Raw genomic sequence first — 27,508 nt, forward strand, 5'->3', positions numbered from 1 at the left:
GAAAGAATCCCAATCTTTGATGGTGGGAGGGGAAGGTAGTTGGAAAGCATTAAAAGACCACACTCCAGCAATTCACTGATGTGGGAAATTGTATTTCAGGTCAACCATCAGCATAGATTTTGGTCTGCAAAGCCCCAGCTGAGCAAGAATGCAGTGTAGACATATGGGTGCCCAGAGTTTAAAGGAAAAATACTCGGACTCACATCGGAGTTTAAGACCCCTTCATTGCCTCTCCTACTGGGTTGGAATGACTGGAGTCAGTGGGGAATTACCAACTCTGGGGCTGTCTCTGCATCTCGAGCCCCCAGAGCTGGGCTTCCTTGTTTACTTATTTAGAGCCCAGCAGAGGAAGTGGTAAAGGAAACTAGCTGAGTCGTTTTCTGAGAAGAGACCATATTTGTTCGCAGAGGAAGTCGTTGCTTTCTGGGATCTGGCTGTGGCAGAAAAGACATCGGCTCCAACAAGGGTGTTCCACAGGGTAGCAGGGAGTTGGAAGAGCCAAGAACGCCTCCGAGCTCTGGATTTGAGCTTCTCTGCCCATGGGTGCAGCGCTCATGCTCAGCTTGTGAGCTTCCTCCTGGGAGAGCAGCCATGGCACTGAGGAATGTGCCCTTTCGCTCAGAGGTCCTGGGCTGGGACCCTGACAGCCTTGCTGACTATTTCAAGAAGGTGAGCCTTGCTTTTGTGTGAGTGGTCATGATGATAGTGCCCTTGGTGGGCTGAACTGAGGCTTGACAATGGAATTGGGGCAGAATGTGGGAGGTGTATAAGATAGCAGTGGAACCCTATGGCAACTTTACTGTTTGAGTGAGCGCCATATAGACCGCTGAGTTTTCCTGGCAATGAGTTCGGGAGAGAAGGATGTGAGCAGGAGCCCTCAAATGAGTATGTGCCTATTATGTGCTAGGGTTTGAATTCAGTGTTTCACAGGCACCGTCCCATTTAACGCTCCCTACTCTCCTGTGAGGTCAGCATTGTTATCCCCTTGACTCAGCTGTAAAGTCAGCTCAGGGAACTGAAATGGTCCGAAGCCCTAGGGACCACATGTGATAGAGGCAAGTTTCAAGTCACACCTATCTGGTTTTAAAGTCCATGCTCTGAGATGCAGAGAACTGTTGCAACTGCTAATGAGATCAACGCTCCTTACTAGAAAGGGGTGACATGGCGTCTTGGAGGCGGGAGAAAGAATAGGCAGGGTGGGAGGGCTGGTTAGAGGACTAAGATGAGCAGGTGCCAGACACGGCATTTAGGCTTTCACTGCTCACAACCCTGAGGGGGGTCCTCAAGCTCCTGCTTGGGGCAGAGTCTCCTTGGAGCTTTATGAGAGTCTTGTGAAGCAGGCCAGAAAACTGATATAAGCCCCAATTTATAGCTATGAAAACTGAGGCCCCTAGAGGGGAAGAGGCTTGTGGCAGTGCTGGGACCAGAATGTTGCTGGCCTGTCTTCTGGGCTTAGAGGAAAGATTGAAGGATCCCTGTGCTTGGTCATTGGCAGAAGGGGACAACACATCTGCTTGGGCAGATCTCAAGCCACGTGACTTAGTTAGGGTCCCTCTACCCTGACCATGCGGGAAGATGCCTTGTGAGAGACATTTAAGTTTCTAACACCCTCATCCCTGCAGGCTGGCATCAGATTCTGTTGACATTCCAGACTGTCATAAAGATGAGATGGTAAAGCTAAGATGGTAGAAGTCATCTAACTCAGCTTCCTGTTTTTCCTGGGGAAATTGAGATTCAAGCGGGTAGACGAGGTTCCCTAGGACATATAGCCAAACCTGGAGTCTATGCAGTTCCAAGGCATTTATAGTCACAGCTGTTCTACCCCAACCTGAAGAAGAAAATGTGAACATGTTAAACTAGGTGTGGTATAGTAAAGGTGCAGCTCACAGATCCTGTTTTTTTGTTGTTGTTTTTTTTTTTAACTACATTTAGTGCTTTCATTTCTGTTATTTTCCTTCTGCAAGGTCATAATAAACTTAGGTTTCAGCAAATATTGTTGCACAACTGGTTTTTTAAGGTTTTAAGGTTGTTTCTAAATATCTTTCTCAAATATAGACCAAATAAGATAGGGCAACAAGGTAAAACTTGCCAAGAGGGAATAAAGTGGCATGTTACCTTGGTAAAGGAAAAAGAAAGGAATTGAGAATTATGAAGAGAAAGACTTGAGATGGGCTGAGAGGCACAGACAGGCCTGACCTTCAGGTGTGACCAGGAGAATTACACAATCCAATTGAGCAACAGAGAATTGATCCCTAAAACTCCCGTCAGTACAGGGAGATGGACCATGTCTCAGGGATGTTATCGGAAGACATCTGTGCCTGAGCTGGGAGAAGGGAGAGTTTTCTTCCTGGATATCTCAGAACCCAGGACAAATCTACGGCATCCAAGCAGGTTCCTTCTTCTGGCATAAGTGGACTGAGGGGAGAAACTAGGAGCTGAGGTGAATCTGTGATCCTGGAAGTCCTAGTCTCTCCACAGACTTGGATAAAAACCCTTCAGATTCTGAGTACCTCAGCCCCCTGAAAGAAAATACCAAATAAATGGACCACAGAGTTGTTTAGGAATGGATCTCAGCCATCAATCATGACATGTAAAGGATTGATCTGCAGATGCAAACTCTACCCAAGTAGTGGGGTCAGGCCTTTCCTGGAGATGCCTCCCTTGGAGACACTTCCCGAGTCAGCTCTGGAGTCAGACACACCTTGCCCTGGCTCTGCCACCTGCTAGCTTGGTGACTTTCCCATAGTTGCTTTGCTTCTCTGTGCCTCAACTTCCTCATCAGTGAAATAGAGATATGAACAGTAACTAACTCCATGGGCTGGTTGTGAGGATTAAAGGAAATGATGGGTGTAAGGCACCCAGCAGACAGATGGGTCCTAATGCATGTTCCATCTGCCCTTTTTCCTTCTCTATTAACTGGCTCCTAGCTGGGGACACCAATGCAGGCTGGTGGGATTTTGTGTCTTCTTGTCTCTGACATGTGTATCTCATCCTGTGTCTGGAATATAAGCTCCTGAGGACTGAGACCATGTTGTATATTTGTTCAATCTGTCCAATTCCTTTCGACTTGCAGGAGAACATCTTTGGGTTATGCAGTGGAGAGGCACTGGCTCAGAGCTATGAGTCCTAATCCCAGGTGGGGTCCCAGCTGGTATCCCAGCACACTGTGTGACCTTAGACCAGCCTCTTTGCCTCTAGAGGCCTCAGGCTTCCTTACTACAAATCCAGGTAACTTTTCTGGACCACTTTATGCTTCTTAAAAATACAGATTTGAGGTCCACAAGCCCAGATCTTGCTGGAGCAGAATCAAATGCCTGGGTCCCAGTCTGCAGGACTGTCTGCTGATCTAGACACAAAGTTATCACTCTTCAAAATCATCTGGTTTATCTGATAATGATAACAGTGAGAATGATGAATTAAAGGCAGTTGACTTTTCTGAGAACCACTTATCCCCCACTGCCTGTAGATAAAAGGGATACCAGGGCTCTGTAGACGCGACGTGCTTTCAATATCAACTTTTAAGTCAGCTTTCTGAGTGTGATATTCATCCTGCCCTTCCAAGCTAAGACGTCACAACAATTGTATTTATTCTTTGGATTTGTCAGCTATAAGATAAAAAGATGGTTTAAAATGTGCTCCAAAAGAAGGCTGCCACAAACCATGAGGCCCCGCCTTGTGAGGAGAACCTGGGATCCTCAAGGAGAAACATTTAACCTTAAATGCTCCACTTCAAAGCAGCAAGCTGAGAGATACTTCAAATGTGAACATTTATGCTGTTGAGGACAAGTTGAAACCAGCATTTCATATGATTGCTGATTGGTTTAGGAAAATAACCAAGGTCTTAAAAATGCTCATTCATATGGATACTATATAACTCTGTTCTGAGATTCTGACTTAAACAATTTATCTCAAAGAGGGAGGAAAAAGTTTTGCAAAACAGCATCCATGATGGTCTCTATTTTGATTGGGATGATGTACTGCAAACAAATGAAGCTGCGTTTTCATTTGCTCATTTTACTTACCATATATAAGTTATACTGATATTAAAAGGGGAATATTTCTGAAAGAGACATTAAAGCCTGTTCTGAAACCTGTCACCTAAAATCCATGGACCTCATGCAAGTTACTTGCTGTCTGTGTCTCTCATTCCCCATCTGCAAAATGTGAGGGTAAAATGATTGAAGACTAGCTTAACCACTTGGACCAGTGCCTGCCATACAGAAAGCTTTTGATAATTGTTAGCCATTTTTATTATCATTATTGAAATAGCAGTTTGGTAAATAAACATCCAGCAATAAGGGAATGATTAAATAATGTTGTGGTCATTAAAATATTGTTTAAATTGAGTTTGCATAACACTAGGCAGTGTTTATATTATCCTTTCAGGTAATTTAAGAGAAAAAAAAGTCAGGATAATGAGATTGAATCTAAATCATAACCTCAATTATGTTTAGAAACATGCTAGGAAGAAAGCATTGAAAGAAACACTAAGGTTGTCTCTGGGCATCGAGACAATGGATGGTATTTCTTTTCTTCTTTCAGCCCCTCTCTACCTTCCTGAGGAGCATAGGGCAGAGCTCTGCATGCCTTGAAGGCAGTCTTTCTGGAAGGGTTGGCCCCGAAGCCTTAGAGCAAGGCAATTTCTCCATTTCAGGCAGTCCCAAGGGGGTAGTGAAAGCGAGGCTGAGGTGGGGACTGGGCCCTCTGTTAGCCAAGGGAGGGCAGTGGGGAGCCTGGCTAGCCACAAGTACCGCAAAGTGCTAAGTTTCTGGGGCAGACAAGGGAGAGGAACCAATGGTATGAGCCTGCCCGTCACTGACAACACCTTCCTCTTCTCTTTGCAGCTCAACTATAAGGACTGTGAGAAGGCAGTGAAGAAGTACCACATCGATGGGGCTCGCTTCTTGGTAAGCTCTGGCTAGTCCAACACACTGAAACCAAGACTGTTCGGCACCTTTCCCCACGGCTGCAGGGCCAACTGGCCTACTCTTTCCCCGGGGACACCCATGGTCAACACCTGTCTTTAGGATCCCCACACAGCCCTTTGCCTTCTCCAGAAATTTGGTAGGGCCCCCTCTCTCACCACCTCTCAGGATCCTACCATCCAGAACCCTTCTCTGATCTTCCACTTCCACTTTAAAGAGGAATCCAAGTATAGTAAAAAAATAATCTGGAAAATCTAGTTAAATGCCATCCATCCTTTGAGCAGCCCAAGGGGAAGAAGGATCATATGGGTGAACAGAAGCTTCTCACCTCCCATTTCTCACTGTGGAGCACATACTCATGAGTGAAATAAAGGATGGCATCACCCTCATTGTTTCAATTACTTCCTTCTTTCTCACTGCCAGATTCATAAAGCTGATATTGTATCAAACACACATGTGATATGGCTGTCTCCACTGTATTATACTTCAAAAAGCTTGAAGTCTAAGACCAAGGTGCAGATGCATATTAAAGACTAAGCCATTAAAGGGAAAATGATGCAACTTTAATGGTGGGGACAGAGGTGCTAGGTTGTGGTCGGGGAGGTGGTTTGAACATTTTCCCTGAAATGACACCTTTGCCCACGGGTTAAGAAAGACCCTGACTGCATCAAATCATCCTTTCTGGGAACTTTTCTTGACTCTTTGAAAACAAGACTTCAAGGGTCTCATGGGGGTAGATGTTCCTAATTTAAATTCAGAGTGAGGACAATAAGCTAAGTTGTGTCTCCCTGTAAGACATTGTCAGTAAGGGAACTTGACCATGAGACTTCAGGCCATTTGGACGAGACCAGAGAGATCACAGCTCCAGCTTGCCCCCAGAGAACACCAATCCATTTCTTCTATTACATCTCTGCTACCAACATCTTCTTGAATTCCTTCAGTGATGGTGAGCTCGCCACTACCCACAGTCATCTGGCCCTTTCTAGGCAGCTCTCAAGTCTTATGCTGAAACTAACCTGTGCTCCTATTGGTCTGAGTTTTGCTTCCAGGTGCCATGTAAGACATATTTACTCACTGTCCACCTAAATCATTCATTCATTTGCCTATTGGTTCACTTGACAAGCAGTTTCCTGAGCTGCTTTTACATACTGGAGAGCATTATAGGTAGTGAGGATAGAGAGATGGTTAAGATGCGATTTCTGCCTTCTAGAAACTTGTTTTATAGCAGAAACGTATGTTCAGAAAGGTTTCCAACTACCTCGTTTGCAGATTAGGAAACACATGCAGAGCTGTGATATGATTTGTTCTATGTCACAGACCTCGTAATTGAACTAAAGTATACACTTAATTTAGTCTAATACCATTTGAGTTTTTAACAATATTTTTTTATTCGTAGTGAGATTTGAGTCAGTAGAATTCCTGGAGTTTTAGTGCTATTCTTGCAAATTACTGCTAAACCCAAATATTTCATTCTGGTGCTATTAGCACTGAGAACAGAGACTTATCACAGTTGAACGGAAAGGGAGGAAGACATCTTTGCAGATGGTGCCTGCGAGGCCCTGTTGCCTCGGGCACAGGGTCTTCCTCAGGGTCACCCTGAGCAAGCACTTGCCCTCTCTCAGCCTGCCTTGCTTCCTACCCTGTTGACTGAGCACAGTGGACTGGGTCATAGTGGGTGATGACCCCTCCCAGCTCTGTGATTCCCCACAACAGTCCCAGTGGGAGTGTCAGGCCTGGTAGAACAGGGTTGTTTGAGAGATAGTATCTAGGCAGCTATGTTTCCTCTGCTCCAATCAGTCCTCTATCAGTTCTTCAGACAATGTGGCACATTCTGTTCATTGTATGAAGAGGAGGAAGTGGAAAGTAGGGTGATAGGGACCAGAAGAAAGGAAGCAGAATCCAGTGCCTGTCCCAGCAACTGGGAGATGTAAAGGCAGCTTCTGCTGAAACCCACCCTCCACCACAAGTGTGCTGGATACAATTGGGGATGCTTGATCTAAGCTCTAATTACTCATCTATCACCCTTTCCAGCTCTGTAATTCCAGGGCCACTCTGCTATTGAAGGCAAAAGTGAAAGGCCCTAGTTATTTTCCTAACTTCCTTCCTTCCTTCCTTCCTTCCTTCCTTCCTTCCTTCCTTCCTTCCTTCCTTCCTTCTTTCCTTCCTTCCTCCCTCCCTCCCCTCCCTTGTCCTGCCCTCTCCTCTTCCCTCTTTTCCCTTTCCTTTCCTTCCCTTTCTTCTTTCTTCTCCCTCTCTCTTTCTTTCCTTCCTTCCTTCTCTCTCTCCATCTCTTCCTCTTTCCTTCTTTCTTCTTTCTTTCCTTCCTTTTGTTTCTTTTCTTTCTTTCTTTTCTTTCTCTTTCTTTCTTCTTTCCTTCCTTCCTTTTCTTTCTTTTCTTTTCTTCTTTCTTTCTTTCTTTCTTTCTTTCTTTCTTTCTTTCTCTCTCTCTGTCTCTCTCTCTCTCCCTTCTTTCTTTATTTCCTTGCCATTTTTGTTTTCCACTGAAAAGGATAGATCCTTATCTGGTAGAAGCTATGCTTCTACAAGGTATAAAAAGAAAAGGCGCTTGAGACCTGTGTCAGTTGGGAAGGCATGTGACCCATGTTGCGGAAACCTGACCACAGTGGCCTAACCAAATAAGGGTCAGTCTGTTTCAAGTAATAATAAATGTATAGGGGGGGTGCTTGGCAATGGTGAAGGAAGTCATCAAGAACCCAGCCTTCATCTAACCTATGGAAAAGCCTGTGGCTTCTGTCCTAACGGTTATGAGTTGGCCACTTCACCTCTAGGCATCATATCTCCAGGGAGATATGAGAGAAAGGCAGGGAGGAGGGGAGAAAGGCAAAGAGGAGAAGGTGTATGGTGAACGGTAAATGCATGCTCCCTTTTTTCCAGGAAAGTAGTAACTTTTCCAGGAGCTCCATCCAGCAGACTGTGGTTGTATCTTACTGTCCACAGCAGAGTCATGTGACCTCCACCCTCTGCAAGGGAGTCTGGGGAGTTAAATATTTTGAACAAGCACATTTACTGCCCTGAATGAAATCCAGGTCCTGTCAGTAGGAAAACAAAGGGAGAGTGGGTATTGGGTAGGCAAGCAGCCATGTCTGCCACATTGCCTCTCCCACCAGGGCCCAGTTTGTGGCTTTCCTCTTTATGTACCCCTCTTCTCAACACCCACAGCATATAATCATACTCCCACAAAGCCACAAATCTTAACTCCAAAATCATCATGCAAATAACCCAGAGTTTGCTGAAGGCTTTTGGAAGAGGTGGAAGAGGGGGTTACATCACATAGCAAAACTCTCCAAAAATTCTGTTTCAACATCTCTCATCTTTCCTTACAGTTCTTGTCCCTGTTCTGAATGTCTTCCTCTTTCCTAACACTCTGCTCCTATGTGTCTCCAGCCAGGCTCACATCCACCTCCTCCTCCACAATCTTCCTGAAATTCCCTCAGCTTACGCCCTCCTCTCAGCAGAGCAGAAGCTGGTGGCCAGCTGCTCAGGGCTCAGCTGCCGCCCCTCTGGCAGCCCTTAGGAAGGCTTCAACTCCTCACACCACACTCAAAACATGAGTCTTGGTACCTTCCTGAGTGGGGGTAGTTCAGAAGCAGGGAGATGCTGCTGCTCAGTGATGAAAAAAAGAAAGAAAAGAAAAGGAAGGAAGGAAGGAAAGGAAGGAAGGAAGGAAGGAAGGAAGGAAGGAAGGAAGGAAGGAAGGAAGAAAGAAAGAAAGAAAGAAAGAAAGAAAGAAAGAAAGAAAGAAAGAAAGAAAGAAAGAAAGAAAGAAAGAAAGAAAGAAAGAGGAGTTAAGAAGCTTGGCCAAAAGCCTGATGCCCTCAGGACTTCTGGCTGACTCCCTTCACCAGCCCCAACCCTGCCTCAGGTGGTCTGATCTGCGTCCAAATCAGAAATCATGCCTATGAGCTGGATCAGATGGGTCCAGTGAACATGTTGCTAAGATGCCCTAGCCCCAACCTCTGTGCCAGCTGATCAAAGAATAGTGCCCAGATCTTTCCATGGGTCAGAAAACCTGACAGGCAGCTCCCAGAACAGACAAGGAAAAGAAGCAAAAACACTAAACTCTAAGACTCACCCAGACCCCTGCTGCTTCCCCACCAGGGGTAGAAATTCCTCTTCTTACTCCTCCATTTCTCCGTCACACACTGTGCCAGGCACTGTGCCAAAACACATTACATACATCATCCCACTCAGTCCTCTCAACCCTGACAAGTGGGTATCATTATTATTGTTATGGTCCCCATTTTACAAACAAGGAAACTGAGGCTCAGAGAGGCAAAGTGCATGCCCTAAATGAGACAGCTGCTAAGTGAATGAACCAAAATTCAAACCCAGCCCATCTGATTCCAGAGCTCCCACCCTAACTACCCAGCCTTCCGGCCTTAATTAGAATGGTGGTGGAGCCCTTTGTCAGCTCATCATTGGTTCTATGGAAAGCATGCCCAGTCTCTTTTCTGTTCCCAGTTCTGACGTGCTCTCCTCTCCTCCTCCCTCCCAGATGCCTCCTTTCACCTTTCCCCCGATCTTCCTCTCCAACATGGGGCACGGGGGCCCTCAAAAGGATCAGACATGGTAGGATGGAGGTTTGCAGGAAGAAAATAGACTGTGGATGTCCTAGAGTGGAATTCTAGCCCCAGCTCATTTCCCACAAGTGGAAATCCCCTTCATATCCCTGAGCCTCGGCTTTCTCACTTGCGGAATGAGAATGCTGGTAACTCCTGCATCACAGAGTTGATCACTAAGGTGTTAAGAGGCAGAGGCCCAGGGTTAGTTCTTGACAAATATGAGTTTCTTTCTCCTCTCCCTTCTCAGTTCCCTCAGGAAAGCCTTTGCATGGCATCCCCATATCTTAAGAATTCTACCAATAACCCTGGTGAAAGAGGCTCTCCGGGGTGTGATGTCGGTAAAAGAGGCACACAGTGCTCCAGGCTGGCTTCTCTGCAGCTGACCTTGTGGAGACTGAGAGGGCCTGAGGTCTGGGGTGTAGGGAAGAGGTCACAACATGGCCGAATGCAACCCATAAAACGAGTCGTTTGGTTTCACAGATTTAGCTCTCACAGTGCTTAAGTCAAAATTATTTGTCAACATTTGGAACTCAGAGCATTTCACATAAAACCCAGATTTAAGGATTCCTTTTGAAAAAGCAGCTCCAGCAACACCAGGCCCACAGGCTTTTAGGCAAAACATCTAGAGGCTGCCCACTTTGGGAGGGTGGGTGGGCGGGAGGTTTCTCCTCCATTTGCCACAGTCCCCACCGCTCCCTATATTGTTTCACATATCACTCTTCCCCTCCTACTCAAAGCCTTCTCTGTGGGTTGTAACCTGCCTACCATATGTGTCTTCATTTCAGAACCTGACAGAAAATGACATCCAGAAGTTCCCCAAGCTCCGGGTGCCGTAAGTACTCCTCCAACTCTATGGGTGATCTGGGAGCAGAGGTGGGAATAGGGAGTAGTGTGAGTGAGGGCTGGGTCAGTTCTATGTCATTGTTGGCTTGAAATAAGAAAGCAAGTAGGAAGGATGAGGGCAAGGGCAGGATGTGGGGAACAGAAGTTACATGAAGAGCTGGAAAACAGAAGTCGCAGATCCAGCCCAGCTGGCGACCTGGATGCTCTTGCCAAAAACAAGCCCAACTTTGGCCCGTGTTTTCATTTCCTCTCTTCTCATGGGGTGCTTGGGCCTGTGGAAATAGCACCAGTGTCAAGGTTTCATCGTGGCATCACCATTGACTCAGTGATGGCTTAAGTTTTCTTGACCGCCATTTCTCACACAGTAAAATGAGAGCTGAATCAGATGACGGCAATGGACATGATTATGTGTCGATACTGAGTGCTTGGGAATGGCTGCCAGGGAGGTTATGTTGAGAAGAATCCCAAGGAAAGGGAGCTGTGATTGATTATTCATGTCTGCCGTAGGTGCTGAAATGAGAAGTTGCAGTATGCGTGTCATGCCATGTATTTTTCATCCCTCTAGTAAAGGTCTCACATACTCAAATACCTGCAGGAGCCCACTATAAATGTGTAAAATTGGCACACAAAGCCCTGTTGTTTTGTTTTGTTTTATCATCATTGGACAAAGCAGTGGTAAACATTCTGTGTGATGAAATATTTCTCCATTATAAGAAAAATAATAGCACAGTTATCATATGATGAAAAAAGTAACCATCGCAAAGCCTCATTGTTGGTGAAACAATAGAGAATGGTGGGGACTGTGGCAAATCAGATATCATATGTTCCATTCAAAGAGTGCAGCAGCTCCTCAGCTCCAGCCAATGTGGACCCAACAATGTCCAATCTTCAAATTTATCAAGAATAACTAGAAATATGGGTTTCATGTGATATATCTCAATTTTTAAGCATTGGTTCAAATGTTTTAAATATTGTGAATGCCACAGTAAACACACCTAAGGGCTACATATAGTCTGTGTGTTACCAGTTTGAGTTCTCTTCTCTGGACCTTCTACGAGGACCCTTCTCTTACTCTAAGGGTCTCAGAGCTCCTCATAATAAAAGGGAGTAGGCCAAAGGACTAGGAGGTGGGGAGATCTCATGAATAGGTAAGAATGCTGGCAGCTCAACTAAGGAGAATATTTTTAGCATGACTATAGGCTTTCCCTTGTCTGGAAGGGGGAAGGAAAAGAGAGGAATAGGGATTTGCCTTTGGTGCTGTCTATCTCCAGGGACACATGTTGTTGAAGATGGCTTGAGCTTTCTAAGGATATCCTCTAACCACATGTGGCTACTTCAATTTAAATTAAATTTAAAATTCATTCCCCTGAGGCACTAGCCACATTTTAATAGCTATGTATAGCTGGTGACTACTATGCTGGAGAGTACAGATATGGAACATTTCTATGATTGCAGAAATGTGATGTTGTAGAGATAAACCATAGTTCTTTGCAAAACAGGGATCTTTGCCCACAGGTATCAGAATTGGTGGCTGGAGGGCCAGTCCCAGGCTGCAGGTGTGTTAAGTTTGGTGACCACTGTGCTTTGAAATCAGGAAAAGTTTCACAAAATCCAGCCTCTTTAGAAACAAGTGAAAGATGTGGCAATTGAGGGTATATATTCTACTGTGGCAATAGTCAGCCGGATCTGATGTCTGCTGCCTGTTTAGTTGGGATTTGTGCTCCCCAGTTCACCAGGGTCCCATCATTCCCTGAGGGATCATCCTAAGGTGCATCAACCATTTATTTCATATCATGGGAACTTTGGCTTTCGAAAAAGATGAAGCAACAGGGATCAGATTTACTTTCCCACCTGAAATAACCAAATAACCAGGCAAAATACATGAAAGAGCAATTTTCAAGACATTGGGCACCAGACACCAAGGGATGGAAAACAAAGGCGGTGAAGCCTCTGGTTGCTTGCTGCTTTGAGAATCTCCAGGCCATGGCACAGGGAGCAGGGAACACAGTGCTGGGTCTGGTGGACGACTTGAGTTGAGGAGGCAGCAGAGTCCAGGAGCCTGGAGTTCATTCAACAGGTGTCAGCGAGGAGAGAGCTGCATAGCGACAGCATTCTGGAGAACTTCAGAGGGGCCCCTCTTTAGCAGAGCACAGATCAGTCCATGCATGAAAGAAGAGACTACCTGTAGGTGGCAAAAGAACTACCCAACAGTACTGGAGGAAACAGTAGCCACTCACAGGGATGGAAATGGTGCCTTTCCAGCCTGGCTGGAAAACCTGGAGATTCACAGTCACTGGGTAGCATGCCTAGAAGGATCTTGCCTTAGTAGTGGGGGATAATTAGCCCTAATCTAAAAATTGTTCTGATCCTGGCTAGAAAACCTTAAAAGCAAGACCCAAAAGAAACAAACTGCTTCTAAGTAACTTAACTACATCTCAGAACAAAACTTAAAACTATTTATAGGAATGCAAAAATATTCACTACCCAACAAATTAAATGTATGATATTAGGCATCTAATCAGAGACTAACAAGCATACAAATGAGCAGGAAAATATAACCCACAATGAGGAGAAAAACTAAAACATCAAAACTGACCCATAACTGACACAGAGATTAAAATCAGCAGATAAAGAGAATGTTGAGTGTATTTCATGTGTTCTAAAAGTTAAATTTGGGCATAGGAAATTAAAAAAATACAAAACAATAACCCAAACAGAACTTCTACAAATGTAAACTATAAAATCTGAGATTAGAAATACACTGCTTGGAATTAACAGCAGATTAGACATTGCAAAAGAAAATAGTAGTAAACATGAAGATACAGTAATAGAAATTGTCCAAATTGAAGCACACAGAGAAAAAAAACTAAAACAAAACACTGAAAAGAGCATCAAGGGGCTGAGTGTGGTGGCTCACGCCTATAATCCCAGCACTTTGGGAGGTTGAGGTGGACAGATCACCTGAGGTCAGGATTTTGAGACCAGCCTGGCCAATATGGCAAAACCCCATCTCTACTAAAAATACAAAAATTCACCAGGTGTGGTGACAGGTGCCTGTCGTCTCAGCTACTCAAGAGGCTGAGGCAAGAGAATCACTTGAACCTGGGAGGTGGAGGCTGCAGTAAACTGAGATTGCGCCACTGTACTACAGCCTGGGTGACAGGGCAAAACTCCGTCAAAAAAAAAAAAAAAAAAAAAAAAAAATCAAGGAATTTTGGGACAATTTCAAAGAGCCAAATATATGTCTAAAGTCCCCAAAGGAGAGGAAAGAATGTTAATGTGAGCAGAGTAGGAGAGACAGAAATAAAACACTTGAAGACATAATGGCTAAAAATGTTGCAAACTGGATGCAAATTATAAACCCACAGATCCAAGAGGCTCAACAAACCCCAAACGTAAGAAACAGGAAGAAAACTAGCTCTGAAGTACATCATAATCAAATTGCTCCAAACTAATGATAAAAAGAAAATCTTAAAAGCAGTCAGAAAAAAAAAAAGACATATTACATACAAAGGAACAAATGTAAGGATCACAGCAGCTTTCTCGAAAGTAAAATAGCCAAAGAAAAATATTGTCAACCTAGAGTTCAATACTAGGCAAAAATATCTTTCAAAAATGAAGACGAAATAAAGACTTTTCCAGACACACAAAATCTGAACTGTACTGCCTTTTAAACTGTAGGTGCTTTTTAAAAGTCCTTCAAGTGGAAAGGAAGTGACACCAGATATTAACCTGGATGTGTACATAGGAATGAAGAATGCTAGAAATGGTAACTATGTAGGTCTATGTATGTATGTGGCCCTTGAGGGCATTTGAGTTTGCATCTTGTGGTCCCTATACAAGATTAATAGTTTCATAATACTTTATTCATTTAGTGAACTGCTATTAGATAACTACAATGTATCAGGCCTTTATTAAAATTACTCAGGCTACAAAGATATGGGACAGAATCGTCATCCTCAGGACACTCACTTTCTAAAGGGAGGTCAGATAGACAAGCAAAGCAATCATGCTACAATTACAACAGTGCAATGGTGCATGCATGCACAAGTTCAAGCGCTAGTAGGAAGGCAGGAGTAATTTTCCCCAGAGTATTCAGGGCAGACAAGGGAGGAAGGGACCCTAAGTTAAATCTTGAAATAGGAAGGATGGATTGTAGGACATTCTAGAAATGGGAACATATTACAGAGGCACCACCCAGTGTGCCTGGTGGAACAGCCAGTGGGGCAGAGCAGCTGGGGCATATACCTGGGGGAGTGGAAAGCAAAGAGACTGAACTGACTGGTTGGGGGCGGTGTGCCACAATTTATAAAGGTCCCGTGAGCCGTTCTCAGGACACAATTTATAAAGGTCCTGTGAGCCGTTCTCAGGACACAATTTATAAAGGTCCTGTGAGCAGTTCTCAGGAGCCAGTGTTCACAGTGTTGGTGTGAAGTAAGCATCAAGGTAAATTTGTGTCTTATCTCTGTCCAGGACATGTAAGTGATGATTTGGAGGACAGCCCAGCTGGGGACATGGGACCAAGTTAGTTGGTAGTGACCAAGATCCTGCCAATGAGCTAAGAACCTCCCTTAGCGCTGTAGCTATGAAGATGGGAGGATGGAAGAGATTTAATCAGAACGGTGGAAGGACAGAGATAAAGAAGTCACTTTCAACTTGGAAGATCCTTTTTCACCTTAAGGCTAAGCTCAGCTGATGTCTTCTGGCTTTTTTGAGAGCCTGGAGAAGGTGGTAGGGGTGGGAAATGGCTTCTGGTTAGCGTGAACGGGAGAATTATAAACACGTTGCGAATGGACTGGGGTGGGATATTTCTTTAGCTCTCTGAAAACTGAAACAAAAACTTGGCCTGTGAGGGAATCCCCTCCTCCAATGTGTTTGAATGTGCACCCTAGAAAGACTATGAGGCCTGCCTGCCCATAGAACATGAAAGGTTAATATGGAGAACAATGGAGAAGATATCAAGGGAAGGTCCAGGCTGCCCTAATGAGGTGACTTAGAGACTCACTGTCCCTCTTGGCAGAAATGTGTAACAAGGACCAATTCCAGCTCTACTTCCAACGACTTATGTGACCTGGGACACATCCCTCGACCACCCTCAGCTTCCTAAACTATAAAAGGAAAGAATCAGTTACAGAGACTATACAAGCCCACCAATTTTAAGTGCTATTATTTTGGGTATAAACAGGCAGATAGGAGAGCTTAGTGAGAAAAAGCTCAGGCTCTGAGGTCAGGTGCTTGAAATCCAATCCTTCCATTCACAGGCCATGAGACTTGAGGGCAAGTTAGCTCAGCTCTCCGAGCCTCAGTTTCCTCATCTGTATAATGCGAATAATGATAGCACCTACCTCAGAGGGTTAATGGGAAAATTAGGGGAAATAATGGGAAAATAACAATATGCACTGAATAAGTGTTGGCTATTCTTGCTTTATGTAAAATCCCAATTAGAGCAATTTTAGTTTTTTAACTCTTCTGTCTTTCTGGAGAGGAGAGATTAAAGAATAGAGAGGACATAGGGTTTTGGAGTGAGGGAGATCCAGGCTCTGAAGCTGACTTTGCCTCCCACCAGCTGTAGGACCTCGGAGAAGTCATTTAAGCAATCAGCCTCAACTTCCTTGTCTGTAGAAGGGAAAAGAGCTAACTTCTAAGGAGTGGGGAACATTGAAGGAGGCAGCAAACATAAATTGCCTAGTGCTGTCCTTGATACTTACAGGTATTCAATACTTTATTCATTCCAGCCCTTGTACACAGGTTTATTTGTCTTGAACATTACCCCAAAGGCCTTTGGAAAAGAAATCGTGTTCGTGTACAGAAAACCAAAACAATATTACACTCCTCTGAATGTCTCCATTTCCTTCCCTGACGCTTACAATATAAGTATTAAATAGATTTTTAAGAAGGTAAGTTGTGGTGAGGAAGGTTCTCTCAGCCTGAAAATACTGTCACTCTCAGGACATGGTTGATCCCAAGACACCTCCAACATTGTAAAGGTGGAGGATTTTTAAAGAAAAAAAAAGAAGGCTCCCTTTATAGGGCCTAGGTTGACCCTCATGGTACAGCTGACAACAGTCTGGTTAAATCAATAGAATACATGAATACACATTCAAATCTACTGGTGCCTTTTTGGAGTTCATTAAAGGAGCGGATGTTACACGTTTTGTATTTAAATCCACAGTGTAACTTTAAAATTAAGGAGAGGAGAGTGATGGGGTGGGCGGTGGAGGCAACAGATAGGTATTGGATAATACTCTTTCTGCTGGTTCTCCCTGTAGCCATTACCAATAGTGCAATTAGGTTGGGAAAACTTAAGATTCAAGCTGAGAAATAATGCAGAAGTATTTGTCTGTCTTCCTGAAAGGCTGTGAGTCTAATGGCAGAAACAACCTACTGAGGTATCTCCTTTGTGCCTCTTTCCCTACCAGAGACAGAGAAGACAGGAAAGGTGTGGAGGAAGGGACACAGAGGCGAAATGAATATTCTTGTGCCTGTTAAAGAATGTGGCCACTCAAATGCCTGTAATCCTAGCACTTTGGGAGGCCGAGGAGGGCAGATCATGAGGTCAGGAGATCAAGACCAGCCTGGCTAACACGGTGAAACCCCATCTCTACTAAAAATACAAAAAAAAAAAAAAAAAAAAAGACAGGTGTGGTGGTGGGTGCCTGTAGTCCCAGCTACTCAGGAGGCTGAGGCAGGAGAATGGCGTGAACCCAGGAGGCAGAGCTTGCAGTGAGCCAAAATCGCACCACTGCACTCCAGTCTGGGCAACAGAGCAAGACTCTGTCTCAAAAAAAAAAAAAAAAAAAAAAAAAAAAAAAGAGTATGGCCAGCCCTCAGCAAAACCAAAAGAGTGACAGGGCCTCTCTCCAACATGATCCTCCCCTGTCCCATTCAGTGGCTAATTGCTGTCCAGGGACCCAGGTCTTGTCAGTCCTCAAGGGCCCTCCCACAGGAAAGGTGCCTCCTTCGGCTGTTGCTCCTTCTCTTCCAGTGCAAGCCCACAGCACTCAAAGTGAAGCCTCCTCTCCCCATAAATGCTGGTCATGTGCCTTTTGACAGATGCGTCCCTCAGAGCCTCGCCCTTTTTTTTTGAGTTGGAGTTTCACTCTTGTTGCCCAGGCTGGAGTGCAGTGGCGCAATCTTGGCTCACTGCAACCTCCACCTCCTGGGTTCAAGTGATTCTCCTGCCTCAGCCTCCTGAGTAGCTGGGATTAATCACCATGCCCAGCTAATTTTTATATTTTTAGTAGAGATGGGCTTTTGCCACGTTGGCCAGGCTGGTCTCGAACTCCTGACCTCAGGTGACCCACCCGCCTCGGCCTCCCAAAGTGCTGGGATTACAGGCATGAGCCAACGCAGCTGGCCAGCCCTGCCTTTTTTATTTGTAAAAATGAGAATAATTATACTTGTATACCAGGAAAATGACCATGAGGCACCAGGAAAACACTCCATGTAAAACTGCAGTGGGACATGGGTGACAAGTAGGGAGAACACCCTGTGTCCTCAAATTATTATGTCCTACTCTTACACTGTCAACCTAGGCCTCAGGTGATGGTGAAAGGCTCCTTCCTGAGTCTTAAAACATCTGGCTGCCTCTGGCTTCTCAGGTAACAAGGATAGAATTTAGAAGGTTTAGCTCTTGGTTCAAGGGACGATCTTTAAAGACGGAAAGAACATTTTGTTCCTTGGAAGAAGGATTGGAATGCAGAGTGAGAGCGGGATTGAGCGTGGGAATGTGTGCAGGGAGGAGGGGTGGGGAAAAGAAGGAGAGTTCCAGGGTCCCACTGCGAGAACAGCGAGAACAGCGCTGAGGAAGAGGCGTCTGCCCTACCCAGGGCCTGGAAGCCTTGTCCTGGGAGGGAGCAGCAGGCAGTCTGAAATCTGAGCCCAGGGAACAAGGCTCCTCCTGTGGGAGGGCCCTATAAAAGAAGGTCAGAAGTTGGCCAAAGCTGTGGCAAGAAAGCGCTCTATATCCATAAGCCAGTACACAGCTACACGTGCCACAGTAGAGGAAACGAAGATGGAATTTTCATGGGACAATAGATGCTTTGTGCGCTGATATTTTCTATTCTGTACCCCTCTCCTTCCCTTTCCTTTCCTTCTGTTCCCTTCCCTTCCCTTCCACCCTCCCTCTCTCCCTTCTTTTCCACCTGCCTGCCAGCCTTCGTTTCTTGTATAGTTTCTTCTTATGTCATCAGCAAAGTTGATTTCTAGACCCACTAGTAGGTCTTCCTTCACAGTTGTTCAAGCATGGGGGAGAATTAAACAGCTATGTCAAAGGCCAGCTAAGGCCTCGCATACCCCCACGCCCCTACTTCACTCCCTTTAGAATCACCAAGTTCCTTCTCCTGCCTTTCCTTCTTCTCCTCTTTAAAACAAGCAAACGAACAATTTCATCAGTGTCAAGAATAACAGGATTTATTTCACAAGCTTTCTGGATCATTATAAAAATCACCTGGGGGCTGGTTGATGTCACTGAGCCTCAGGCTTCTCCCCGGAGAGTCTGTTCAGGTAGGTTTGGCTGGGCCTGGTGATCAGTGTTTGTAACGGGTAGAGCTAGGTAATCATGATGATCAGGCCCATCAGGGATTCACTAATCAGGTTTAACCCCTGTATTGTGCTGATAAGGAATCCGGGGCCAGGTGAGTGCAGCTGCCTTGTCTGAGGTCACACAGTGGGCGCCACCCTTGGGGCCAGACATTGCAGTTAGACTGTCTGTGCCTGCAGCCCCTGTACCTTGTACATTACCAGGAGAGCCCTCAGACTGAGAAGATGAAGACTGGCACCCACCACGCTGCAAGTTAGGGATGCAGCTGGGCTGGAACCCAGGTCATTGTAGAATGCCACCTTCCTACAATGGGCTGGCTTCCTGGGGGGAGGTTTAGCCCATTTCCAGGGCCAGCTAGTTCCTTAAACGAAGGCAAGCAGAGAGGACTACTGTCTATGGCTGCCCAGCCCCCGTCACTTCTTGCTGTGGTCCTGAGTGAGGCGTGGGGTTTATGGGGTGAAGGGAGAATGAGTCACCTCCCTCCACTCACTGTCACTTGGTCCTCTGGGGGTAGGGTGTAACTTGAAGGTTCGCACCTAGTGATAGCCATAGCAACCACCTCCCTGCTATGCCCACCATCACTGTTGCCCCGTCCACCAGTCCCTGGCAGTGGTCCCATAGGCTTGGAAGGTGCTTCCTGTAGCCCATTAAAGCAGGAGAACCCTGGGAGCCCACACTTTGCTGCAAGCCAACTGGCAGGCCCAGTTCTGCCCACCCCCCGCTCAGCTCTTTGCTGCTCCTCTGCTGAGGCCTGCGGTTTGGCATTTCCTTCCTCACCCAGTTCGAGCCCCAGCAGCCTCCAGCCTGGCTGTAGAGATACTGGTGAGAGGCAACACCACAGAGAGCAGGAGGTTCTTTCAAGATCCAAAGCAGCGCTGTGAGCTGGTCAGAGCGCCGTCAAGCTCTGTAGGAGGAGGGCGTTGAGGTGAGCTTCAGTCCCACCTCGCTCAAGTCATTACTGAAATGTCACCTCTTCGGTGAGGCCCGATCATTTTAAATGGCAACCGCACCCCACCCCTGCACTCCCATCCCCCTCCCCAGCCCCCCACGCTGCCTGTGCACGGTGCGTATGCATCACATTTCCCCTCCTTAAAGCTTCCTCTCCACTAGCAGGGATCTGTCTGTTTTGTTCATTGACGCACCCTGAGCACTTCTAAGTTCCCAGCACTTAGAAGGCCCTCAGTGCACATTGTTGAATAAACAGGTGACAGAATGGGAGTGGCTGCTGCAGCCAGCACTGCCTGACATGGCCAGGACACAAAACACTAACGGGGCTCCCTCGCCCGCTCTGTAGGAGTCCTTCCATCCCACATGCCCATTGCCTGCTTGAAACAACCACTTAAAGGAACCAAAAAGAACCATGTCACAAGCACTCTGACAGCATGGTCAGGAGGCGACTGGGAAGGCCCCACTGCTGCTCTTAAAACCTCTCTCTCTCTGCGCAGTCACAGAAGCCTGGAGTTGTCAACAATATTATTACAGAGAGCAAACCTTTCCCTTTCTCCTTCTTTTTCCTCTTAAGTACCCAATGTGTTGATCAAAATTTGTTTATCCTATTATTCTAATGAGGTAGGAGGTTTGGATCCCATTTCTTTTTTTTTTTTTTTTTGAGACGAAGTTTTGCTCTTGTACCCAGGCTAGAGTACAGTGGCGTGATCTCGGCTCACTGCCACCTCTGACTCCCAGGTTCAAGTGGTTCTCCTGCCTCAGCCTCCTGAGTAGCTGGGATTACAGGCATGCAGCATGCCTGACTAATTTTAGTATTTTTAGTAGAGACGGGGTTTCACCGTGTTGGCCAGGCTGGTCTCGAACTCCTGACCTCAGTGATCTGCTCACCTCAGCCTCCCAAAGTGCTAGGATTATAGTCATGAGCCACTGCGCCCAGCCTGGATCCCATTTATTGGGAGAAATGGGGGAGTTGAGGGGCAGGGGAGGTGATGGAGGAATCAAGAAATGGTGGCTGCTAAGGACTTCCTTTGCTAACTTAGCAAGTTTATTTTAGGCTAAACTCGTTACTTTGAGATGGTCGTTAAGCAGAAAGAGTAGAGAACATGAGCCGCTCTCATAGGCAGGCCAGGGACTCAACAGTGTCTGCCTCCAGAGAGCTTGCAGCAGAAAGGGAACTGACACAGGGGTGTGTGCGTTGAAAGGGCGCTGGCTTGGAAATTAGAAAGGCTAGCTTTTGGTGCTGGTGTGAGTTGTGGGAAGAAGGGTGGTCTTTACCACTAACTACTGTGTGGCTTCAAGCTAGTCCCTTTTTTAAAAAAAAAAAAATATGGAGTCTCCCTCTGTCGCCCAGGCTGGAGTGCAGTGGTATGATCTCGGCTCACTGCAACCTCCACCTCCTGGGTTCAAGTGATTCTCCTGCCTCAGCCTCCCAAGTAGCTGGGACCACAGGCACGCACCACCATGCCCCAGCTTTTTTTGTATTTTTAGTAGAGACAGGGTTTCACCATGTTGGCCAGGATGATCTTGATCTCTTGACTTCATGATCCGCTAGTCCCTTCTTTGTCTGGGCCTCTGCCACCTCCTCTGTAAAATGAAATTGGACTGATAATCTGAGGGTCCTTCCAGTTGCCCCAAATCTTGAGGAAACACTAAGCCTGTTGACTACCAAGGGTCTCGTTGGTCTCATCAGTGACCAATGGGGCTGGAGTCTCAAGTTCTGGATGTTTGAGAGACTGGAATGGATGCTTGTTGCTGGGGCATGCTGGAGATACAGTTCGGACAGCAGAGCCCTCCTGCCCCAGCTCCCCCAACTCTATCCTGGGATTTGGGGATTTGCTAGTTCTGACATGAAGGAACCTGGGGACTAAGAATATCTTCAAGTGTCTTCGTCAAAGCTGGTCTCAGGGACATGAGTGATTCAGGGAGTCTCTCATTCTGCAGCCCCTGCCATTATACAGAATACCTCCCCAAGCTTTTATAAGAATCCGCATCACCGAGTGGGAGTCTGGGAGGGGAAGATGGAAGGAGATGGCAGGCCACAGAACAGTCCACTAGAGGTTGTGATAAGAAATCTCCAAGGAGCAGCTGATTCCTGTGGGTCTAGATGATGGTCTGAAGATTCTTGGGAACAAGACAGCACTGCCAGGTCATGCAGAGCCAGGGGACCTCAGCCCCAGGAATAGTAAGACAAGAAAATACACAGCTATTGTATCCAGATCCTAAGGCTCCTGATTTTCAGAGGGAAAGCCAGGTGTGAGCTGACAAGTCTTTAAGGGGGAGCTCTGAGCTGGACTTGGAAGGCTCAGCCAGACACAGATCAGCAAGGAGGAAAGAAGGCTTCCTGGGCAGGAGGAAGGTCTGGCCTGGAGAATAAGGTGGCAAATTCTAGGAGGAAGTGGGGAGCAGAGGGTCCCTGCAGAGGTGACAAAGAGGCTGGCTGAAGTTGGCCCTGGTGCCCCAAGTTTCTATAGACCAGGGGACATCAAGGGTCAGGGGGAAGGTTGAGACTGAGAGAAGGTGGTTTTGTCTCTTCATCTGTCTCTCTATCTTGCAGGATTCTCAGTAAGTTAAGTCAAGAAATCAACAAGAACGAAGAGAGGAGGAGCATCTTCACACGCAAGTGAGTGGGGCTGGTGTAAGGAAACGCAAGATTTTTCAATCCCAAGTTGAACCTTAAAAGGGAGGCACAGAACTGTTTTTGCCTTACTTTTTGACCTGCATTGGTCCCCTGAATCCCAGGGGTCTGGAAGATGGTGTCCAAGGAGAGGGAGGGGTTTCCTCCCCTGCCCTGCATCCTGTCCCTGGGTCTGGGACATCAGGGGAACTTCCCTCTAGAGCATCAGACAGTCATGAGCTTCCAGTCAGGTCACTGATGTGGCTTGGTGATTTCCAGAATTTTCAGGGTATCCTAGCCCAGTTGCTGAGCAGCAAGGACACAAGCCCCTCTTGAGCAGTGAGACATGTCCTCCACTGGGGCTCCCTCTCGCTGGGCCAGATTGAGGAACAAGGGAGATCGCCTTAAATCAACAGGACCGTTAACGCAATGCTATTTGCCTTTGCAGACCCCAAGTCCAGCGGTTTCCTGAAGAGACAGGTAAAGCTATCAGGGCTGAGAGGTGATTGCTTTAGTTGGTGATAGGTATTTCAGTTTTCTTGCCTTTCTGGCTCCGGGGGCTCCTTGAGTTCATTCAGGCGACCTTACTGACTTGTCTGTCAGCCATTTCTTACCCAGAAAATGGTTTGGGTCTAGATGGAGGGGAGGAGATGTCGCTCTGCAGGGCACCTGGCTTATGGCCCCTGTTCTGCTGGGACCATCTTCAGAGACACACTGAGGAACTCTGGGGGCTCTGTAGAGGAAAACAGAGGGACCCCGCCTCTGAGTGAGCACCTGAGCTGAGCTAGTGCCCCTGCATCTGAGTCTTTAAAGCAGCTTGTGTTTTTTTTTTTTTTTTTTTTTTTTGAGACAGAGTCTCGCTCCGTCGCCCAGGCTGGAGTGCAGTGGCGCGATCTCGCCTGACTGCAAGCTCCACCTCCCGGGTTCACGCCATTCTCCTGCCTCAGACTCCCGAGTAGCCGGGACTATAGGCACCCACTACCACGCCCGGCTAATTTTTTGTATTTTTGATAGAGACGGGGTTTCACCACGTTAGCCAGGATGGTCTCGATCTCCTGACCTCGTGACCGCCCACCTCAGCCTCCCGAAGTGCTGGGATTACAGTAAAGCAGCTTTTCAACTGTTCAATCGCACAAGTGTTGCAATGCAGATTCCTGGGGCCCGGCCTGTCCTGCTGAGTCAGAAGCAGTAGGCACAGGCCCTCAGGTAACTACAGGTCTTAAAGCACTTCCTAAATCACTGTTACACATGTGAAAGGTTGAGAACCATTGCTCATCCTCAGGTAGAATGAGCACCTTGGGCAGGGTCTCTGGAGCTGACAGTAAGTGGCTCAACCCCCAGGGCTGTGGAAGGTAGGTGGAGGCTGGGGAAGGGGCATTGGTGAGGGAAGGCATCAAATGGGGAAGCTTTGACTTTCCTTCAAGCGGCGGCTTTCTTCAGTGCTGACGGTGGTGTCATCTCCTTCCACAGAAAGCCACGAAGAGGACAATGGGGGCTGGTCGTCCTTTGTGAGTATGGTGTGGGCTGTTCTTGCACCTTTACAGCAGTGTCCAGGGCGGCTTTGTGATATGGACCCAGCATGGAGCCAAGTGGAGTGGGGCTCTAACATGGTGCCAGCACACCCACCCAGGGCCCAGAAAAGGTGCTCTGCATAGGGCCAGACAGGAAATAGTTTTGGCTTTGGGAGCCATGCAGCCTCTGTCTCAGCTACTCAACTCTGCTACGGGAGCACAAAAGCAGCCACAGACAATGAGCAAACAAATAGGCTTGACTTTGTGCCCATAAACCTTCATTTACAAACACAGAGGGTGGGCTGCACGTGGCCCTAGGCTGTACTTTGCTGACTGCATTTTACCCACTGCTACCACCCCCCACTCACAATCCCCATCTCCAAAAATGGACACTCCTAGAAATCTACCCTCAAGTAGCTTTTCTCATGGACTTAAGTCCCCATTGGTGGCACGGAGGGAGAAGAACTTCAGAACCGACTGTTAGCCCGGAAAAGACCTCAAAAGGGTGCGATCCAGTTGGTTTTTACATTGCAAGGTCACAGTGCCCACTCTGAGAGTCCGATGGATTGTACGGTCCCTCTCCAGGAACCTATATACACAGTCACCAGCCACGAAGCAGTCTCAGGCTAAGAACTCTATTGTGGACTGTAACCCAATCTGTTCATTTTACAGATGAGGCAACTAAGCCCACAGGAGAGCAGAACGTGACTTGTGTAGAACACAAAGCTAGTTAGAGGCAGACCTAGGACCCAGGTAACCAGACCCTCAGTTATGTGGTCCTTCTGGTAAGAGGCTGCCTCTAGTGCCTTTAGAAAGCAAAAACAGGCCGGGCGCGGTGGATCACGCCTGTAATCCCAGCATTTTGGGAGGCCGAGGTGGGTGGATCACAAGATCAGGAGATCGAGACCATCCTGACTAACACGGTGAAACCCTGTCTCTACTAAAAATACAAAAAAATTAGCTGGACGTGGTGGCGGGTGCCTGTAGTCCCAGCTACTCAGGAGGCTGAGGCAGGAGAATGGTGTGAACCTGGGAGGTGGAGCTTGCAGTGAGCCGAGATCACGTCACTGTACTCCAGCCCAGGCGACAGAGCGAGACTGTGTCTAAAAAAAAAAAAAAAAAAAAAAAAAACAAAAAACAAAAAACAGAAACAAACAAAATGTCCCTTGTCCTATTGGGATTCTGGTAAAAAAAAAAGTTTTAGCTAAGTTTGTGCTTTCTACCTGAGAATGAAGGAATCTCACAGATTTCTTTGGTACAAAGGGAAAACAGCCCAGAGTTTCCGCTGAAAGCTTCTGTTTACTCACAGAGGCGGAATCCTTGCCGTGCAGCCTCTCTTGTGCTGTGCCTGAGGCTAGTCTTCGATCCTCTCTGTAAACTGAGGGCTTCCATTCACCAGTGGCTACAGAGCTTGGCAGCTCCATCATGTGCCCAGCTCTTTGCAAGGACATACAGGGAAAGGAGTGGAGATAAAGGACCCAATCCTGAGCATTTCACAGTATGGATACTCCATTTTAAAAAGATAAACTGAGGCATAATGCAATTTTTTTTTTTTAAGGAGTTTATTTGAGCAAATAGTGATTCATGAATCAGGCAGCACCAAACCAGAAGGAGGCTTTGCTGAAGAAGGATGAGGAATAAGCATTTATAAAGTGAATATGGATATAATACAAAGAGAATATTTGGGCCAGGATTACACTTGTAATCCCAGCACTTTGGGAGGCCAAGGTTGGCGGATCACAAGGTCAAGAGATCGAGACCATCCTGGCCAACATGGGGAAACCCCGTCTCTATTAAAAATACAAAAATTAGCTGGGCGTGGTGGTGTGTGCCTGTAATCCCAGCTACTCGGGAGGCTGAGGCAGGAGAATCACTTGAATCCGGGAGGTGGAGGTTGCAGTGAGCTGAGATTGCACCACTGCACTACTCCAGCCTGGCAACAGAGTGAGACTCCATCTAAAAAAAAAAAAAAAAAAAAGAAAGAAAGAAAGAAAGAAAGAAAGAAAGAAAGAAAGAAAGAAAGAAAGAAAGAAAGAAAATATTTGATGGATTATAGTTATAACCAATCTCATTTAGTCTATCTTGCTGGAAAGCTCCTAGTTATATAATTATAAGTTTGCTGGCTACTTCTGATTGGTCAAGCTTAAGTTCTGTTTTTCTTTAATATAAACATTGACAAGAAATAACCCAAGTTAACTTTTGCTTATGCTTGCAAATCAAGTAAGATTTAGGTCATTGATGAGACCCAACTGGTTTTGTCTGCTCAGGGATTCTTCAAGCCTGGTCTCCATTTTAATTTACTTTAACACACATATGGCAGAATGTAATTAGCAACAACACCATGCATACAAATTTAGAAGCCAAATGATTGGGAGAAAATGATTGTTCTAGAAGCAGAGAGGAAAACTGTCATTTGAGAATGGTTGATAGGGTAAAGAGCTGGTGTAAAGTTAGGAATGACGGGCCTAGGGCAGACAGGGTGAGGGAGGGGTCCGCAGCGGCTAGAGGGAGGCCACATGCCTGCAGACCTCTATGCTGAGGCTCTTGATCGGAAGCAGCATTCCTCCGGGGCTCCTGCTCCTAAGTAATCAGAACACTGACAGGGCAGGACAAAGTCATTTTTTGGAGGTGGGAAGGCATCCAGTGCTCACTTTGCCACTCTATTGTTGATGTTTTTAATATTCCTCAAGTCAAAAACAAACACAGGAATCTTTCAACAGAACAACTTAAAGACAGTCTGCCTGAGACCACCCAAAGCTGTCAGGATTTCTAGGACATTGGAACATCTCTTTCCTCAAAAAGTGGCCACTTCCCATTGCTTTTTCCCACACTGCCCTTCAGTGTTGAGGTCTGGGCTCATTGACTCGCGCCCTGGGGTTTGGCATGACCATGACGAGCGCTCATCACTGTTGCTGATGCTGCTGCCTCTGCTTGGGAAGTCATTCCAATGCTCATTCACCTTCATAGACTGCTTCAAAGGCAAAAGCACCCAGCACCTCGGGCTTACTTTCCCTGAGACCCAGGAAGAAGCAAAAATTAAATACAATAAAAAATCTAAAATTTAGAGATTCTTTCCAAGAGAGCAGCTTCACACTCAGTGTCAGATTTCATGAATAATGGATGTGTTGATACACTCAACTCTCAGCAAAAAGAATAGCACAGCCTCTGACCGTCCCCTCCTAGACACAACCTAATCTGCCTTCCACTTAACAGGCTTTGTTTATCTGTTTTCCCCATTAGCTAGGCCTCCAATGCTGCGCTAGGTTATAATGAGAGGACATTTTCTGAGCACAGGCACACTTGAACAGAAGTGGCAATTAACTAACATCATCACAAATGCTCCAGGCCTTTAGTCTTTCTCTTAATGATGCCTGGAGCAAAAAATGTGTTAACTCAAGACAGAGTCTATTCCAGTACCCTCTATTCCAGCATCCTTCTCCTTTCTTCTCTTTTTCTCTGTGGTGCAAAAAGGCGTTGTGTAAAATGGTTGTCTGAAGACCTTCACCAGGTCTCAAGTCCATGGCTGGCTGCCCCTGTGATAC

General features: G+C 46.4%; 1 protein-coding gene across 1 annotated transcript in view; it reads left to right on the top strand.

Moving 5' to 3' along the window:
• The first annotated feature begins 402 nt into the window (after nt 1–402).
• The window catches only part of LCP2 (lymphocyte cytosolic protein 2), a 49,370-nt gene continuing 22,264 nt past the window's right edge, over nt 403–27,508 (top strand). The window contains exons 1-6 of the mRNA XM_008015274.3: nt 403–669; nt 4,845–4,907; nt 10,294–10,340; nt 22,396–22,461; nt 22,904–22,935; nt 23,926–23,963. Of these exons, the coding sequence (XP_008013465.1) occupies nt 592–669; nt 4,845–4,907; nt 10,294–10,340; nt 22,396–22,461; nt 22,904–22,935; nt 23,926–23,963 (324 nt within the window). The 5' untranslated portion in view covers nt 403–591. The remainder of the gene's footprint in view (nt 670–4,844; nt 4,908–10,293; nt 10,341–22,395; nt 22,462–22,903; nt 22,936–23,925; nt 23,964–27,508) is intronic.

This window comes from Chlorocebus sabaeus, chromosome 23 (genome assembly GCF_047675955.1).
Source record: "Chlorocebus sabaeus isolate Y175 chromosome 23, mChlSab1.0.hap1, whole genome shotgun sequence".
NCBI classification, from domain to species: Eukaryota; Metazoa; Chordata; class Mammalia; order Primates; family Cercopithecidae; genus Chlorocebus; species Chlorocebus sabaeus.